We start from the raw sequence: 18,048 nt of genomic DNA, 5'->3' as shown, positions 1-18,048 counted from the left end.
TTCTTCCCAGGATTAGCAAGTCATTCTCTGCTAGAGGGAAAAGGAGAGAAAGAAAAGAGAAAAAAGAATAAAATGTCTACGTTTTATTCTACATGTCTACTATACCATCTCCAGGCCCTTCCCTTCAGAGATGATGGAAATAAAATGTGAATGGGAATTACTAGGGCATAGATTGCTTTTCCTTCTAAATTACAATAGTACTTTGCACAGGTCCTCCTAATTATTTACTTCATGGGGTGGATCCTCCTGCGAGCTAGTGTAAAAGAACAAGGGGAGTAGATGCCTGCTGGCCCTGCTGCCCCTTAGGACTAAAAGAGGAAGGCCCATCACCCAATAACCTATTTTCTGTTTACCAGGATGGTTACAAACATCTGCAGTCCCTTACTTCCTTCCCAGCCTTGCAAAAGAGTAAGCGTTAGCAAGCTTAAAGTTGCAGCTTAAATTTGTCCCCTACATGCTGACTTCGGTGGCAATATGAACACTGACTAGCTAACCCACACAGGACTATGGCTACCGACCAGCCACCACCTCCTAAGCAAAGCACCCTACTCGGTAACCCACTCGTCCCATGCTGTTGTCAACGTGCTTCACTGCGTGGGCACGCCTTACACATCAAATTAGCTGAAGAGAAGGTAAGTCGAGCGTGGATAACGCTGCAGCAAAGGCACTGCATCCTGTTAACTGCTGCAAGGAGGCAGAGAGGCTGCGCTGAGCAGTGCTAGCTGCAGCAGCCGCTTGGGAGTCTGCTGCGTGCGCAAAGACATTTCAGAGCTCTTTACACATTGTGAGCTAATGACTGGTGATTTCATTTATCTTCATTCTGATAATAAATAACAACTCAAACTTAGCACTTGCAGCTGACTGGACTCCAACTCAATACTGCCTTTTTTAACTCCCCAGTGGAGCACAACTGTTTAGATTTCTTTCCTTTGTATTTTCCTATCATTTTAATTAGGCTGAAACACAAAAGCCATATATAAATGCCTGTCATTCCAGTATTGCAAATTTTTTATCAATCTGTATATGCAAAAGTTTATTTCAAAAACTGCACTGTCACCAGAAATCAAATCCAAGTTTTACCCTGCTGGCCCAAGTTTCATTACCAGAGAAACGAGTATGGGGAGAGGTGAGAGCAGAGAATAGGAACACTATTAAAAGGCATCACTCAAGCACCTACGTGGTAACACCACCAGCTAGGAAGTCAGCTCTAACACAAAAAAAAGTCAAGCACTTTCAGGTAGTAGGAAATTATACTTAAATTGGGTTTTTACCATATGCAGAAACAGAGCTGATGGAATCTCCGAATATGGTTCTCATTAAATGTCTGTTACTGAGATTAATTGTCTGTTTAGTTTTTGGCCATTTCTCTGCTTAGGAGGTTCTGAACTTGGGGACAGCCCCTCAGGCCGTTTGTAACACTTCACAGCGCCATTCTACTGGTACAGTTATCTCCACTTGGGGTAATTTCTCCTTTCGTATCACTCCGAACTAAATTTCACTTTCTGCAGCCCCATGTGCCGCTGAAAACAGGCGAGCAAACACCCTTCGGCGGGGCTCGGTGGCCGGCGAGGCTAAGCCTCCCCACGCGGCCCAACGCTGCCCCGCGAGCAGCTCCAGCAGGACCGGGGATAATTCGGCGGCCGTTTCCCCTCCCGCTTGCCTGCCTGCTTTTTGACGATGGCTCTTGCGCGCGCTTTGGTGCAACACCTCTCCTCACAAGGCTTGACCAGGGCTGAGCCCCCCCGAGGCGCTGCTGAGGTAACCCTGCCAAATCCCGACGTTAGGACGGCCAGCCATTTTAACAATTCATTCTTCACTGAAGAAGTTTTAGCTCTCTGGCTGTCTTCTCACTTTATGGCTCCAGGTCTTAAAAAAAAAAAAAAAAAATCTGCAATTGCAAACCTATTTTCATATTGTTTTTAAAGTGACCGGTTAAAAAGGGCCGTGACGCCAGACTAGGCCGCCCTCACCCCCGCGCCTCCGGCAGGAGCGCTCCCCGCCGCCGCCGCCAGGTGGCGCTGGGCAACAGCGCAGAGCTCGCGCCCGCCCGGCGGGGACGCGCCCGGCAGCGCCGCCTGGCGGCGGGGCGGGGGCGCGCACCCACCCACGGGGGTGCGTGGGGACACCCAGGGGACAGACACCCGGGGGACAGACAGACACCCGGGGCCACGCAGAGAAGGACATCGAGGGACGCACAGCCCTAAGCGCACGCACACACAAGCACATAAGCAGTCATGCGCACAAATACACGCATGCACCAGCGCACACGCAAAATCACATATACGCACGTACGCACACATATGCATATAGAGGTACCCACGCACACTCAACTTTTTCCATTTCTCTGGGAATGTTCCAGTTTTTTTTAAAAAAAAAAAAAAGCCATCTCTCCCCCCCCATCATATTACTTTTTTGCAATATGGCAAAACAATCCATTTAGACTAAATTTTCCATTCGGCCTCTAGGCATTACGCAAGATGTTACTGTAAAGTTTGCCAGTGTTTGCTTTTGAGTATCAAAACAGTAAGTTACAAATGCAGGACTCAATCTATCCCTGAGTTAACACCACTGAAACGAACCTAATTAAATCAGGAAACCATGGGTTGTGCGGGATTATATGAAAAACAACTTTGTTTTGCAAAATTTAGAGATAGCATATAGCAATCTCCAAAGACAGCAGTCTGCTGTTTTGACAGCACTCTAGCAATAGGTGATAAAATTATGCAGTGGACATAATTAGTTTCTCATTTTTATACCACCCAACCCAGCTCCCAGATTCCATTTTTACGAACAAAATTATCTCAATTTTATCATAGAAAACCACATTCATTTTAATATTTGTAACCTTTTAAGTGCAGCATTGTTTAATTCAGATAAAAGGAGGAGACCTCGAGCCTAAATGAAATCGGGTTTAAAAGTGCTACAACAAACTTCTTCCCTAGAGCCAGGGTTTCAAAGCCAGTGCTGTTAAGATTTATTCACTCGAGTATGAGGTGGTGGTATTCAGCACTGTCTTTTTGAGGCCATTTAGATTTTGGAACTGAAAGCCAAAACTAAGAGCACAATCATAAGCTACCATGTTTGAAAATTTCCATCCTGTTTCTTTTCAGTGCTTTCCTTTCTGCACTGAAATGTTGAAACCCTGAGTCCTCAAAAAAAAAAAAAAAAAAAATCATTTCTGTCATCAGACTGGAGAAAAACATCTTGATAATATTTCACAGGGCTGACAGGTCCTCATTCTGGTGTTCCAGCTGTTGAAGACAAATTGTCACACTCCTACACATTTTCAAAGTATTGATTCTGATTTATTAAACTGATAATTTTGCAAGCTATTGTAGAAGACTAAATTTTATCCAAATTACTGTTCAGCATTGGGGAAATGGGGAAGCAGAGTTTAATAAATTCAGTATTATACACTACCCAGAGATTGTGTGCTTAAATAATTTTTAATTAATAATATTGTTATTTATTCTGTAGTTGAACCACAAATATGCTTGTTGGCATTATAGATATGAATATTTCAGGCTATTCTGACTGGGCATGTGTGGTATGCTACATTTTATTTTAGTTTTCCTTCCATGGGCAAGTGTCATCCCTAGGAGAAAATCTTCCATCTGATAAAAGCTGATATGAATTTCAAATGAGATTTTAGAAATTATTTTTGTGATATTGACTTTAAGCTCCTACTCCCAGTATGACTAGTTTACTTTGCTTGCAAGATCACAAATACTGTATAAATCCCATACACCAGAAATTATGAATTCTTTTTTGCCTTTGCTTTCATCTGCCCACCTCCAGGACACATCTTATGCATGCTTCCCCACTTTAATAAACATAAGTATTTAGAAAAAGATAGAGTTCAAAATGAAGGAGAGATGAAGGAATTTGTGGGGAGCTGGAAATTGCAGATTTTTATCTCTGTACCATCTGGATACCCCTGGGTTTTCATGGGCAAGCTGGCACCTTCCCTTGCTGTAGCAGCTCCAGGGTCCCAGTGAGTCTGAGCCCTGCTTGCTCCCCTTGGAGCACCATGCGCTTTACACGTTGTTTTGCAATCACTACATCATGAAGGAAAAAATTATTCCCTAAGCACGACTTGGCTCCCCTCCACTAAACCGTGTCACATCCTGAGAAGGGAACATCCTCTCTGTTTGAAACCCATTTCCCTACATGAAATGTCAGACAGGAATCAAAAAATTATTATAATCAGGGTATACCGGGCTACTGACTAAAGTCTGAAAAGCAGTATCATGGAAAAAGCAAGCAAAATCCAAGTCTACTTTGGGAACTTTGCCACCTTCTCTTTCCGTAAGTTTGAAGGAAGTCTGAGATAAGGGATTTCCCAGAGACTGATAGTAATGAGAGGCAGCCAGATAAGATATTTAGAAATAGAAATACAGACAGGCACTCATTATTAAAACTGCAAAAAGTACTTTTGGTCATCAGCTGTATTAATAGCATCCTTATTAGCCTCTTATCTGACTCAGAGAAATACGGCAATAACAGTCTTGGGGAACAACAGCAAACGTGCTACACAAGCTGACAAGATTTCTGTTGATGTACAAGCATGCTGCTTCTCCCTCCATCCCCCTCGGCCCTCAAATTAGCCTGTAACTTACTCCTCATTTTATATAATTGCTTGCTGTTACCTCTGCTGCACTGAATACTCAGGAAGCAAGAATGTGTCCTCCAAACACCATAAACGCTAAAGCTTCAAGCAATGCCCATTTGAACACAGCGTAAAACCCCACAGCCCATACTTCAGGAGGCAGAGCTATTACTGCTGACCACGAGGAATGTAACAACACCACAGGGAACGAAAATGCCTCCCTGGCTTGGTTTCCACCAGGTGTCAGCTTTTATGGGCCCTATTCCCATTTAGCTACTTTAAAAAATGCTCAGTGTTAGAATCAGGTTCACAGTCAAAAAAGACAAAGTCAGAGTAGCAGATGCTGTGAAAGTACTACTGATAAGAGATTTTACATGTGCATGTCAATTACAAAGAGCAGTGGATAGTAGAAGTTATAGGATTTTCCCTCCCTGTATGGTCCCAGACATGTGCATACCCATACTTGCTTAAGTGCAGCAGTAAAAAACCTAGATGGGGAAGGAATGGTAATTGCAGGAACCTTGGGGAATTAAAAAAACTGACCTCAAAGACAGGGAGCAGGGCAGTTCAGCTGGCTGCTGAAAGAATTAATAGTGCATCAGCAACTGAGATTGCTAGGAAGAATTGCTATTCAGCTGCATTCAGGAGAAGGAAAGTTACGCTGCAACTAGGAGAGGGGGCAGAGAGCAGACTGAGTGCTGAAAAACACAATATCCTTAGACATCTTGGAATTAATTATTTTCACATACATTGTCTCATTTTCAAATTTTTGTTCAGCATGTTGAATATTTGGGTGCAACACAGAGGATGGTAAAAGGAGCAAGACTCTCCTCGTTGTTACGCTCTCAGAGCTGAGGCCAGCTCTGTTTTTTCCTGTGAAGAAAGGTACTATTGGCAAGGGTACCTTAGCTTCTGTCCTACTCTCAGAAAACTCATGGTTCTGGAGAAAGAAAAGAAAAAAAGGGAAGAGAAACCACACAAAGCATGCAAGCTACTCAAATCCTTTTGGGCTCAGATGCCTCAAACATCAGATCTGAGTCTGCTGGAAATCTGGACTTTGCACTTTCAATTGCATTGGCTCTGACACCCAAGTAGGGGGATAAAGAAATTACCATTTCAATGATTTTAGCACAAAATATTGAGTAACGCTGCTAAACTCCAGTTTAAAAAAAAAAAAAAAAAAAAAAAAAAAAAACAGCACAAAACCCAACAACCCCCATCTGCTTTCTGTAGAAAAATCTCAATGCTTCGTTACAAAGCTTCTGGCAGAGAGCTGAAAACTTCTTGGGTTTTCAATGAAGCTTGGGATTGTCAAGTTTAATGGTGTTCTAGTCATGAACAGGACAGAAGTTAGGTACCGTGGGAGCGGGACTTCCTGGAAGAAAGTTAAGACATCCAGGCAATTTATATCACTAGAGTTAGAAAGCATTTTTAAGGACTCACCTTTCATATTTAAGCACCTATGGTGGAAGCTGGGGGCTTACGTCCCACTGCTGACTCTAACCCCAAGTTGCCCGCAAGGATTTCTGCATCTTTCCTTCAGATTGATATACCCACAGCAGAGTGCCAAAGATGTTATGATAGTTTGGCTCCTAGTCAAAGTTTATTTCTGACAGGTTAAAGGCAGAATAAATAAATCACTGTCATGTCTCAAAGAACTTTTTTTTCTCTTTTCTGTTTCTCATGTCTATTTTGACAGCCAATGAATTATTCTGCCTATCCTGCTCTCAGCCTAGGAGGATGAGTTGTATAAAAAAGTTACAGCCTGTCACAATTTTGAAAACAATTTGCTGGGTATCATTTTCCTTCCCTTGACTATGCAATGTGCTCGTATCTCATCATTAAATAAGGCAAAAAAAAGTAATAAATATGTTCATTAACACTTAAAAAGTTGATGGAATCCAAGGAGTCTTTCTATATGACTGCTTTGTTGTAAGAAATGTTCATTTATCACATATCCCAGCTGGAGAATAGTTTATCAGGCAGGGTTGGAAACTTGCTCCCTTATCAACACAAAATGCTTCCAGGGCAGAAAACAAAAGCAATGCTGTAGGAGGCAGTGGAAAGAGCAAGGAGAATTTAGGCAGACTGATAGCAAGTCAAGATGGAATTTGGCAATCACACTAGATCTCAACAGCAATTCAAACTTAATGATCCCAAGTTTCACTTTACATTTTCTACAAAAGATATTAAATATGAACAAATTCAATGCCTAAAGTATGATTAAGTAAAAGAATAAGGTACCCAAAGTGATGCAGAGGTCAGACTTGAGAGAGGGCAAAAAACCTAAAACCTGAAGCCCCACATGTAGCAATGTATTGCCTCCAATCTTTAATTCTTTTCTTTCTTTTTTCTTTTTTTTTTTTTCTTTTGAAAATTGGACAAAGGAAAACAAGTAGGTGTTATGCAGTTAATTAAACCCTCTTGTGTAAATTCATTTAGCAATATTGTGCATACTAAGACATCTTGTCTCAGGACACAAAGGGCTGCGTGCAAGTTTAAAATCATTAACTATTGTTATCCCATAACAACCCCCAAACCTGTGACATCCAAGTTTATTTAAACTGAAAGGCTGACAAACATGAAAGCGAAGCACTCCTACTCTTCTCAGCCTTTCCTTCATTGTAACACCAGCCAGAAGGATCTTGGACTCTTCATAAAATGTGTGGCAAACAAAGGTCCTGTTAATTGACAAGCTATTGCTTTTACTGCTTCCTACCACAACTTGTGGGAATCTTTTAGACCCAAATCAATTCTGCACACAAGCGTTCCCACGAGATGCCACACGCATTCCCATTTGAAGCCACTTACAAGAAGTGCTACAGCCGTCTCACATAAAACCTTTGTCTTCACTGGGCACTTCTGAAACCACGTGCAACCCTTTCATCCCCTGCTGGCCAGCAGGTTCTTTTTTTGTTTGTTTGTTTGCTTACTTTAACCAGGTTCTTTTTTTTCTGCCATCTTATTGCTTTGTTTTCCTTCCAAGATAATAGTTTCTTGCCTTTGCAAGGAGTGAGTTATAGCAGAGATGTTTGCAGTCTTCATTGCAGCCCAATGCCAATAAAAAATAGTCCCCTCATCAGAGGCTGCCTGTTAACAGCTCTCCTTTATTGTTAAAGCTCTATGTACTTAATTCTTCTTTGTCAATAAGAACAATCAATCTCAGCTTGTTAATTAGGAAAAGTTTAACAAGACAGGGGACAGATACCTGACAACATAAGCTGTGTTCCTTTGCTCTCAAGAACTACAGCAACCTACAATTGAGGTATAAGCATTTATTATCAACATTTTAAAGTGGTCAACCTGCGTTATTTTTTTCTTTATGTGCTTTACAAGCATAAAATGATGGCTGCTCTGTTCATTCATTTCCTTTAAATGATAAGAAGTCCCGGACACTTTTTCTCTGTACTGCAAGAGGTTGTTCATGCAATGCACAGTTGCAGGGGCTTGTTAATCAGCATCTACTTAGGCCCTTTGGGTACCCAGGAAGTTTTAAATTTTTCATGGCTTTTCATATCAATTAATCCATTAATTATTGCAATACCATCTTGGATCATCAAACTGGAAAGAGTCTTTGTCTAAACAAGAGCCTTATAAAGGCAGAGCTCCTTCCTCCAACTGCTCAGCATTTCCAGCAGGAAAAAATCCCCACAGAAATCTGCCAAATCACCCTTTTATCTTTCTTCATATTTTTCTCCCACATTCTCTTCTCTCAGGGACAGGAACACATGTCCTTATGATATAAAGCACAATGGGCACTCATCTTTGACTGGTGGCCATAGATGCCATCTCAGAAATAACAACAACAGGGTAGTGCTACCTGTGTAAAATGATGGAGAAGGGAGAAGAACAGCTGGAGGTAACCTCCCTGACTGCACAGCCCGAGGAGCATGGACCATGCTGAAGCACGGAAGGTAAATTTGAACTGCATCCTGAAGAGCAGAAGGGTTGAGCAAAGGGCTCTGAAGAAGAAAGGGATATGAGAAAGATGCTGCCTGTTCCCAGCTTATGATCCTTAAAGAGTCACCTAGATCTTCAGGAAGCTGCTCAATACCTCTGCTCCCCTAGAAATGTGCCCAAACTGGGCACAGTCTCTTGCTGCACAGAAAGACTCCTTCAATCCTCACCAAAATTAAAAGTATGATGAAAGGTTTCTGCAGCCTGACCTGGGAACACACTTGGACTAGATGAGCTAGGAAGCTCTGCAGGTAGGAGAGATGTAGGATGAAATTCAAATATCCACAGAGGAAGAAAATGAGACCTTGCCACAGAAAGATGCTTTCTAAAGTCTGAGATTTGAAGTGCTTATGAATATGCATCATTTACACCAAATAATTACACTGAATTATGCTCACTTGCATTGCTATTCCAGAGTTTACTTGTATTTCAGAAAAACTGTGATTAATTTTATTTTTACCTTTACCCCATAACTTTTATTAAAATTATTTTAATTTTTTTCTCAAAGATACACATTTTGAGAAAATTTTTGCATTTTTTGAGCAAAATAAAAAAATTTTTAAAAGGCTATGCATATCAGTGAGAGAAAGAAAAAAAACTCACATTGTTTTCTAACAACTGTTTTTTTAAAATATCCAAACTGTTTTTTTTAACTTTGATATTTCCAAAATTAAGTTAATTTAATATTTCAGACATGGCACATGTACTGTACAATCCCCATGGAAGTGGGTATACTTTTTGAAGTCTGAAGAAAATCAGATAAAGAAAGAATAAATAACAGGACACAGTCTATGTCTCTATGCTGCATTATTTTTCTTGCTGAAGTTCAGCATATACCAAGTCCTTGCTCTTCCACACCTAACTGTACAGCCATACTTCTTCCCCTACCTGGAATATTGTGTTTTTATTAGGCTAGTCAGAAAACCAAACCTTCCAGCCTTGCAAAAAATCTGCAGACAAGCTTATGGGGGGTTCCCAGAGAGACACGGTGAGCACCCCTCCATATCCCATTTCTGAACGCTTACTGCTCTCCATTTGCATCCACTCATAAGCCAGGCACTTCTACTTATGTTGCTAACTTTGAGAAAGCAAACACTCCTCCTACCAAAAGACCAACTCTTTGCTTTTCCACCCCTGACTACAACTCTTTGTCTACATTTCTTAGACCCCAAAACAGGGGCAGACAGTGTCTGCTGGAGTTTGGAGCTGAATCAAAACAGCTGGAGTACATGGAAATTTGGGAAGATCAGTGTTTGGCACTGCACTGAGGATGGAAATTTGAATTTGGACATAGCTTCTACTACCAGCCTCCACTGAGGACACATTTAATTGCATGTTCCCCAGAGTTTCCCAGTAGACTGGAGTACCTCCCCCGCAGTCTGTTGTGGTGGGAACCTATTTCAGCAGGTCCCAATATCTGTTAAAGCCAAGCCGTTAAAGCAGTATCAGGGCGCTTTATCACCCAGCTGACTGCAGGGGCGGGATCCATCTCAGCTATCTTCAGCCATCTCAGAGGCCAGGGAGCCGGGTAGGCTCCCCCTGCAGTTAGTGGAGGAAGATAGGCATCTGCAGAGAGTAATCCATCCCACATCTCTCTCTCTCTACATTAACTGAAGAGGAGCCCAGATAAGTAGCTCAGACCAGACACATTACTTCTGAACAGCTGGAGCAAGACAAGATGAATTCCACCCTCAGTGTCCAAAACACAAACATATGTAGTTTCTCATTACTTATCATAGTTGCAACGCCTGTTACTCATTGATTTAGGAACAGATTTCCTCGGTACGATTTCCTTTTCTTTGTGCAAAACTTTCATTATGCAGTTTTTGCACCCTAGCAGTCAGGAACATAAGTGACGACATTTCCTGCACAGACCCACATGTACACCTGCAGACCAGGAGCTGTGTGCATCTTCAGGTTCAACAAGGCTCAGTGCCAGGTCCTGCGCTCGGGTCACAACCACCCCATGCAACGCTACAGGCTTGGGGAGGGGTGGCTGGAGAGCTGCCTGGCAGAAAAGGACCTGGGGGTGTTGGTTGACAGCTGCCTGAACATGAGCCAGCAGTGTGCTCAGGTGGCCAAGAAGGCCAATGGCATCCTGGCTTGTATCAGAGACAGTGTGGCCAGCAGGACCAGGGAGGTGATAGTGCCCCTGCACTCAGCACTGGTGAGGCCGCACCTCGACTACTGTGTTCAGTTTTGGGCCCCTCACTACAAGAAGGACATTGAGGTGCTGGAGCGTGTCCAGAGAAGGGCAACAAAGCTGGTGAAGGGTCTGGAGGACAAATCTTATGAGGAGCGGCTGAGGGAGCTGGGGCTGTTTAGTTAGAAGAGGCAGCTGAGGGGAGACCTTGTCGCTCTCTACAACTACCTGAAAGGAGGTTGTAGCGAGGTGGGGGTCGGTCTCTTCTGCTAAGTAGCAAGCGATAGGACGAGAGGAAATGGCCTCAAGTTGTGCCAGGGGAGATTTAGATTAGATATTAGGAAAAATTTCTTCACAGAGAGAGTGGTTAGGCATTGGAACAGACTGCCCAGGGAAGTGGTGCAATCACAGTCCCTGGAAGTGTTGAAAAAAAACCTTGTGGATGTGGTGCTTAGGGACATGGTTTAGAGATGACCTGGCAGTTAGGTTAACGGTTGGACTCAATGATCTCAGATGTCTTTTCCAACCTTAACGATTCTATGATCTTGAGTCCCTCTGAGCACGCCTGAGCAGCGGTGTAGAAGCCCCCAATGATGCAAAGGAGATCGAGGCAGGATGCTTTTAAATTCAGCTCTCCAAGGGCCCCAAACCCCTGTGCTCTGCTTCCAGCCATTTGCGTTTCACTTGCTTCAAATAATTTTGGAAGAGCAGCTAAGAAGAAAAACAATGCTGCTTGGGGACAAAACATGCGTGACCGCCCTGCCAATGGTCGTCCCCACAACGTGCCTCCCTGCAGGACAGATGGCACGACTCTTCCCACTCCCAGCCCTTGGCCATCCCAGCAATGCCATAATCCAGCCTCCAACCGTTTCCCATGCGCGTCCGTTCCCCTTCTCCCCGCGGGGGTGTGGAGGAAGACAGGTCCTCGGCTGCGGCGTCTCCATAGTGCTGCGCGCTCTCAGCACGGTGGTGCCTCGTACCGCCGCATGCCTTGCATGCCGAAATGCACAGCGCCCATGGTCTGGGTAACAGCAGTGTGAGTCAAAAGGGGTTAGTTATAAGTTTGGATACTACCATTTAAAGATAAGCTTCTCCATGGTTACCGCTCTCACGCAAGGTCACTTTCCTGCCAAACCTCCTCTCCTCCCTCCCTGGCTCTCTCTCCTTCCCCCTCCACTATTTTTTTTTTTCCAAACGTGCTACATCAAAAGAGAAAATGAAAACATTTAAGATAATCACAGTCTGACTATTTTAATGCAGGCTGCAGGAAAGGAAACATGTAAGCCAAGTGCTCTCACTGTGCAAGCAGAAACACACTCTCGACCTCATAAAAGTAGTATCTGAGAAATAACACTTGATTAAAGCAACCAGTCCTTCATTTAAGTAGGTGCTTATGGTAGGGAAAATATCCAAGATTTCTCTAGAACAGGCCGCTAGCCTATCACGAAAAGCAGGAACAGGCCAGACAGATGAATTATTGCGAGACAGCTGGGTTTCAGCCTGGGTGCGAGGAGATCCCTATTATCCCGTCCACCTTTCTTACACAAATGCCTCTCCCCAGAGAAACAGAGTCATTAAAAGCCAGCTCGTTCACTCCTGACAGGCAATATGCACTGAGTGAGAGGTGATACATTTTCATTTTCAGCAAGAAATCTTAGTCACCCCAAGGAGCGGCTTGCTCAGGAGAACAGTAATGGAATACAGGGCCTTTCATCTCTGCCTCACTGCTGCGAGTGCAGTCTGGCTCGGTAGCAACCCAAAAGTTATTAGCTAATGGGTTGTTTTGGTGACCTACATGAAATGAGTTTGGTGGGTTTGTTTCGGCTTTCCATAGATGATAACTAGAACCACAAGTGGTATTAACCAGAAACCATATTAACAAGTTGAGCGTGTGGCCGGTAAGGACTGAGTGAATTGGCCATGCATAGCTGTGCCATTGCTTTCCCTACCCTTTGGGGCTGAGAAGTGCGAGGGAAGCCCCGCAACCGGCCAGTCCGTTCTGCTGAGACAGGATTCCCAACCCCTAAGGTCCCCACTTTGTCCTCATTTGCACAAGCAATGCGTGTTAAAAAAAAAACAACAAAAAAACATCTTAACAACCGTTTCACATTCTTTAGGAGCTCAATAGTATCTAGTAGGCACCTCTTTGAGCTGAAAATACCACAAACTTGAACTACCAAAGAGCTTTCCAAAGATTGGGCCCCACAGTCCAGGCCTGCTGACTTTTGAGTGCATCATTTTGCAACTGTAAAATTCCTTTTTTGTAATTAATTCCTCATTTTAATACATTTAGTGAGTGCAGGACGGCCCTGCCTCTCTCTGGGAAAACAAACTCCAGCCATCCCTCCTTAATTTCTTCCTGTTCAACACTGCCTGCAGTCCCAACCTGAGCTACCCCCGGCTACCCCCATAAGGACCACTCCTTATGGCCTATGGAGTCCAGAAAAATCCACTGTTAGAAAAGCTCGCTCCCAAGTAAAATGCAGAATTCACTCTGAAGTGAAGGTGTCTTGAATCCTTATACCACCACCCCCTCCTAAATACCTTGACAATAATTTGTGCCACTTCCTCTGCCACGTTTCAAAAAAAAACCTGGCTAAATAGTTACAATCTCAAATCCCAGAAAAATCTAATTTGGGGTGAGAAGCTACTTTTCATCTCTTAAAGCCTGCACAAGTTACAGCACATCACACACAAGCCTGTTCCCATCACATCGCATGACTAGATAGGTATCTTTAAAGAAGACATCCACCAACTGCTTAGATAAGAGATTCACCGGGGACTCATTCCCCAAAGGGAATGGATGTAAAGCAGGCAGCAAACCACTGTCACAGCCCTGAGGATGCCCCCATTATTTGTTTCCAATTTAAATTACACAGAAATTAGCATGGGCCCGAATTCTGAAGGAAACAGGCAAGAAGCAGTAAAAAAAGGCATTGCAGAGAGAGGGAAGGAAGGTCAGGTGCAGCTTGCACACAGATGGCATTTCTTTTGCTGTCGTCAAGATTCAGAATTAGAGCTGGGACATTTTATACAGGTGTCATTAACATCCAAAACTGTCAGACTGCCTTTCTTGGAAGGGATCTTTAAGCCTCTTGCTTGAGGCTTTAAATCTCTTACTATCAGTAGCTGATGTGTTTCCTCCTCTAACGTACCTGAGACTGGTAACCATCAAGGAAAGACCCTCAGGTCTGACCCTATCTACCCTGTATTTCTTCATCTTTTCTCCCCCAGACAGAGACACACACACACACACACGCTCTTCTCCAGGGCAATAGGCAATATCTGTACATCACTTAGGAAAGAGCAAAGCACAGCCTGTAAAGACTCAAGCGTGTCTCCACAGACTTCTCAACCATTCAGATCTGCCTTCTCCTGAGGAACATGACTAAGGAAATCCAGAGTGTAAAGCTACTGCTTTACAGCTGAAGCCAAAGTGAGAGGGGGACCCATCGAGTACAGAGGGAGCAACGTTCCTCAGCCTGGGACAGAACGCATTCAGCAGTGCAGGAGCCCAGGGCGTATATCACTTTGATATGTGTGACAGCATACTTCAATTATTACAGGATTAAAACTTAAAAAAAGAACAACCCACCCCACCCCCCCAAAAAAATAAACACCTGAGCAGCCTAATCCTCCACAGTAGCAGTGATAACTTAGTGTAAATTAATTTTGCAGATTACCAGAATTTTTTCCTGCAAAATAGTTCTCTGCAGCAGCTTCATTAAATGTGTGTGTGTGTCTATGTACAAATACATATTAATTTTTTAATTCTACCCTTCTCTCCTCCCTTTTTTATTTTGTTTTCATGATGCAGGAGAGCTGTGCCTGGTAAGGACAAAACTCTTGTCATTCTACTGAAATGTAAAGTTCCCCAGTCTTGCATTTTCTGGTGATAATCAGCCCACAGATTGCAACAAAAGCAGTGATTTGAATTTTGCATATTACTGGTCTCTCAGATCACATCAATGCAGTCAAAGTTATCTGCCCCAGCTCATACGGCATTATCTTGTAACTTAATGGAAGTGAAAGAGAAGCCTGTGCTCATTACCCAAAGGATGCAATTATTACTTGCTCTCTTCCTCACTACTGTTTCTAGTGAAGGATAAAATCCAGGATATGACCTTTTCATTAAGCATCAAGCCAAAATCCACCTGGGACAGCCTAAGGAGTCTACCCTCATCCTTTCACTTCGTAATTCAGAGCAAAGGCCCTTGCCACGGACAGCTGAGAAGAATCCTTGTGAACGATAAGTTTAAGGAAACATCTAATAAATGTTGATCAATAGATGAAACCCCAACAGCTTTCTGTCTCCTCCTGCATGATCCCATCACAAAAAAAACCATCATTAATTTAACACATCGAGCCTCTCCCAACTATCTGTGCAGTGTGAGGTCACAAAAATGACAATAAACAGAGAATACAAGCGATACAATGTATTAGTGCAGTAAAATCTTCAATAGAAACTTGAACTCCAAGAGAAGAATGCATAATAGTGTTGAATTCCTTATATTTTTTGCTTTGTTATGGCAATAACAACTTGCCTTTTGAAGTTCATACAGGGAGATACAATGCCAAAAGGCAAATACTTACAATACAAGAGCACTTGGTACATTTATTTCCTTCAGGCCTAAATTCTTCTCCTTCATTGTAATGTCTCCCTTCAAATATACAACCTGGAAAACAGCATTTGAATAAGTTTAGCTCAGGATAGCATGCTGCCTTTTCCCTATAATACACCCCACCATAGGACAATATGAAAAGTAAATCGTACCACCGTCTCTGTTACAAATCACTTCAGAAGCCTTTACAAAGGCCTTGAGAACCCCCAAATATCTTTTGAGGGAAAGAAAGCATCCTTCTAGAGCAGATAAATTTGCACTAATGAAGTTAAGGCTAAGTCAGATCTTTGATTAATAGTGGCTTTGAAACACTTTTCTAAGCTGTTTGCTTTTTACTACTTGTACTTACTCCCTGAGTTTATATTAGACTTTGGCAGAAATTATAACAAATTAGAATGTAATAAACCCATTATATCACAACTGAAGCAGTGGTTACATACAAAACCTCTGTTAAAATTATATTAGCCCATAAAACCAGGTTAATCTGCCACCGTGCTTCACAAATGCAACCCATTCCCACTCCCCTTCGAAAAGTGAGTCTCCTCTTTTAGGATTACTCTTATACTTCCCCTCCTAACAAAATCCCAGTCATCAGCGAGGCAAACCCAGCTGACAGACCCTCTGAGGAACAACGTAAATACATATGTGGCTATTGCTACAGGCTATTGCCTATGCATCCCCCAGTCTGCATGTCCTCTACTAAAAATATTAAGCATGCTCTTGTGTCATTTAGTGCATTGCGAGCCACTGGCCCACGTTTTAGTAACTTGTCAAGTATAACGTAGAAGTTAGAGGCAACCTCCCAGAAAATGTTGGTTATCATTAGAAATACAGTTGCACATGTGGAACAGCATCTTCCCATGAAATCTCACCTGGACACACAGGACAACACATTCCCAAGAGTTTGGAAGGGTTTTTGCAATGAACAACACACTGTACCTCCGACTCAACTACCACTCCTTCCTGAAAAAGAAGCAGATCAGACATTTTCATTGTTAGCATTGTGGTTGCTTTAACAAGAAAAATCCACAATTACTAGCAGTACAATTAAAGCATGGCACATGCTGCACAGCACTGGATTTCAAAACCTCTTTTCTTCCTGTACCTGCTGCCTGGTATCAGGATTCAGGTTAATCCACAGTCAAAAGATCCACTTGAGTCTCCCTGACTCCAGACACAGGATTTGCCTTAAAATGCATCAGGTAAGAAACCAAGCACCTTCTTAGGAAAAAGAATCCTGCTTTATCAGGAATCCTTAGCCTCAGTAATCTGCCATGCAGCTCTGGTGAAAACAGGCCAGACACAAGGCATTCTCGTCCCTCTCCCCTTGGAGGAAAAAAGACTTAGAAAGCAGATAAAAGCATCTTGTTCTGTAGAGGGGAGACGCTTATCTTTGATGCTTCAGCTGATAAGTATTAGTAAATTAACATTTCCTGTACTTCTTGTTCAAGAAGTCAAGAGTCCTCCTGAACAAATCTGGGTGTGAGGATTTGTGCACAAAAGGCTGCTGCTTTTTTTGCTGCTTGCAACTTTGCAGTTGGAGGCAAAGGAAACCTGTTTTTTAAATGTGTGGGTCTAGTTTTGCATTTAGACGCTGAAACAGGCAATAAAGAATTACTCATTTCATGTAGGTAGTAGTGATCAGAGTATCTAAATTCAATCTGCAAATATCTTTTCATGAAGTGCAAGGATACAGAATACTGCTGATCCAACTTCATTCTTCCCAGTGCACTTGTCTTTAAAAACATGGGTGCGTTTTGTAGAGCGGAAGTACCACAGAAAAAGAGAAAACTCTTGAAACACTTTTCTCCTATTTGAGGAAGCTCTTCATACTTACTCATCTCTCTTCTTTCCAACAGTGGCAATTCTTAGTAGCTGCCTGAGTGTTATTATTAAAACTGGATCAAATTATCAGCAAAAATTGCAGATCTATTCACAGACAAACTAAAATGACATAATTACTTGTTTTGTGCCTGAAAATGGACAATCTTGCAAATGTTAGGATTGCAGATAGATAATCTACCAAAAATACCACTGTGTTAACAGCACAGGAGCCCAGGAAAAAAAGATTTGGTTTCTCTTAAAGAACATCCCAGGTAAAACCCATGGACACATACACACAAAAGTGTCCAATTACTAAAATAATAATTTGTATCTCAGAAAAGGCTTAGCATGCTGAAAAATGAGGACTTATTTCAAGGTCAAGACAGCAGGAAACAGCAGGGCTTCATATCTCTCCTTCAGCAGCGTTTGGGTACTCAAGTCATATTAAACCTATCCTTCTGAATGTTTGGTTATAGCTGGCCACATCTGAGTGGATTTAAACTATTTTAAACACAAATTCCTTATTGTGCTTTGGGTATAAAATATTTCAGGTTATTTGGATTGGATAAAAAAGGCTTGGAATTTCATGGGAAAAGCTCATGACTCAATTACTACGATGCTGATGACATCCTTACCTGGCACTGGTATGTCACACAGGGATTGCTAGGGAGGTGCCATTTCATAGAGCTGTTGTATGTATTTCCTCCGAAACTGCAGTCTGGAGGAAGAGACAGAAGCACGTCAGTTAGGCTGAACACAATCATCCTGTGGGAGGCTGCTGATGAGGATCACAGAGCAGCATCCTAAATGCAACCCATCCTCTCTGCTGGATTAACAGAAGTAGAGCTGAGAGCTGGGACTGACAAGAGGCATCATGCCCTGGGAGGGCTGGA

At 42.7% G+C, this 18,048-nt stretch overlaps 1 protein-coding gene across 1 annotated transcript in view; it reads right to left on the bottom strand.

The window, feature by feature from the left end:
- BMPER (BMP binding endothelial regulator) overlaps positions 1–18,048 on the bottom strand; it is a gene marked incomplete at both ends in the record, with an annotated part of 147,976 nt that overhangs the window by 94,146 nt on the left and 35,782 nt on the right. Inside the window, 3 exons of the mRNA XM_082327696.1 lie at positions 15,303–15,385; positions 16,204–16,294; positions 17,791–17,873. Of these exons, the coding sequence (XP_082183822.1) occupies positions 15,303–15,385; positions 16,204–16,294; positions 17,791–17,873 (257 nt within the window). The remainder of the gene's footprint in view (positions 1–15,302; positions 15,386–16,203; positions 16,295–17,790; positions 17,874–18,048) is intronic.

The sequence above is a fragment of the Platalea leucorodia genome, assembly GCF_965183815.1.
Source record: "Platalea leucorodia genome assembly, chromosome: 1".
Lineage (NCBI taxonomy): Eukaryota > Metazoa > Chordata > Aves > Pelecaniformes > Threskiornithidae > Platalea > Platalea leucorodia.
Note: the sequence above shows the minus strand (reverse complement) of the source record. Positions and strands in the feature narration are given on the sequence as shown.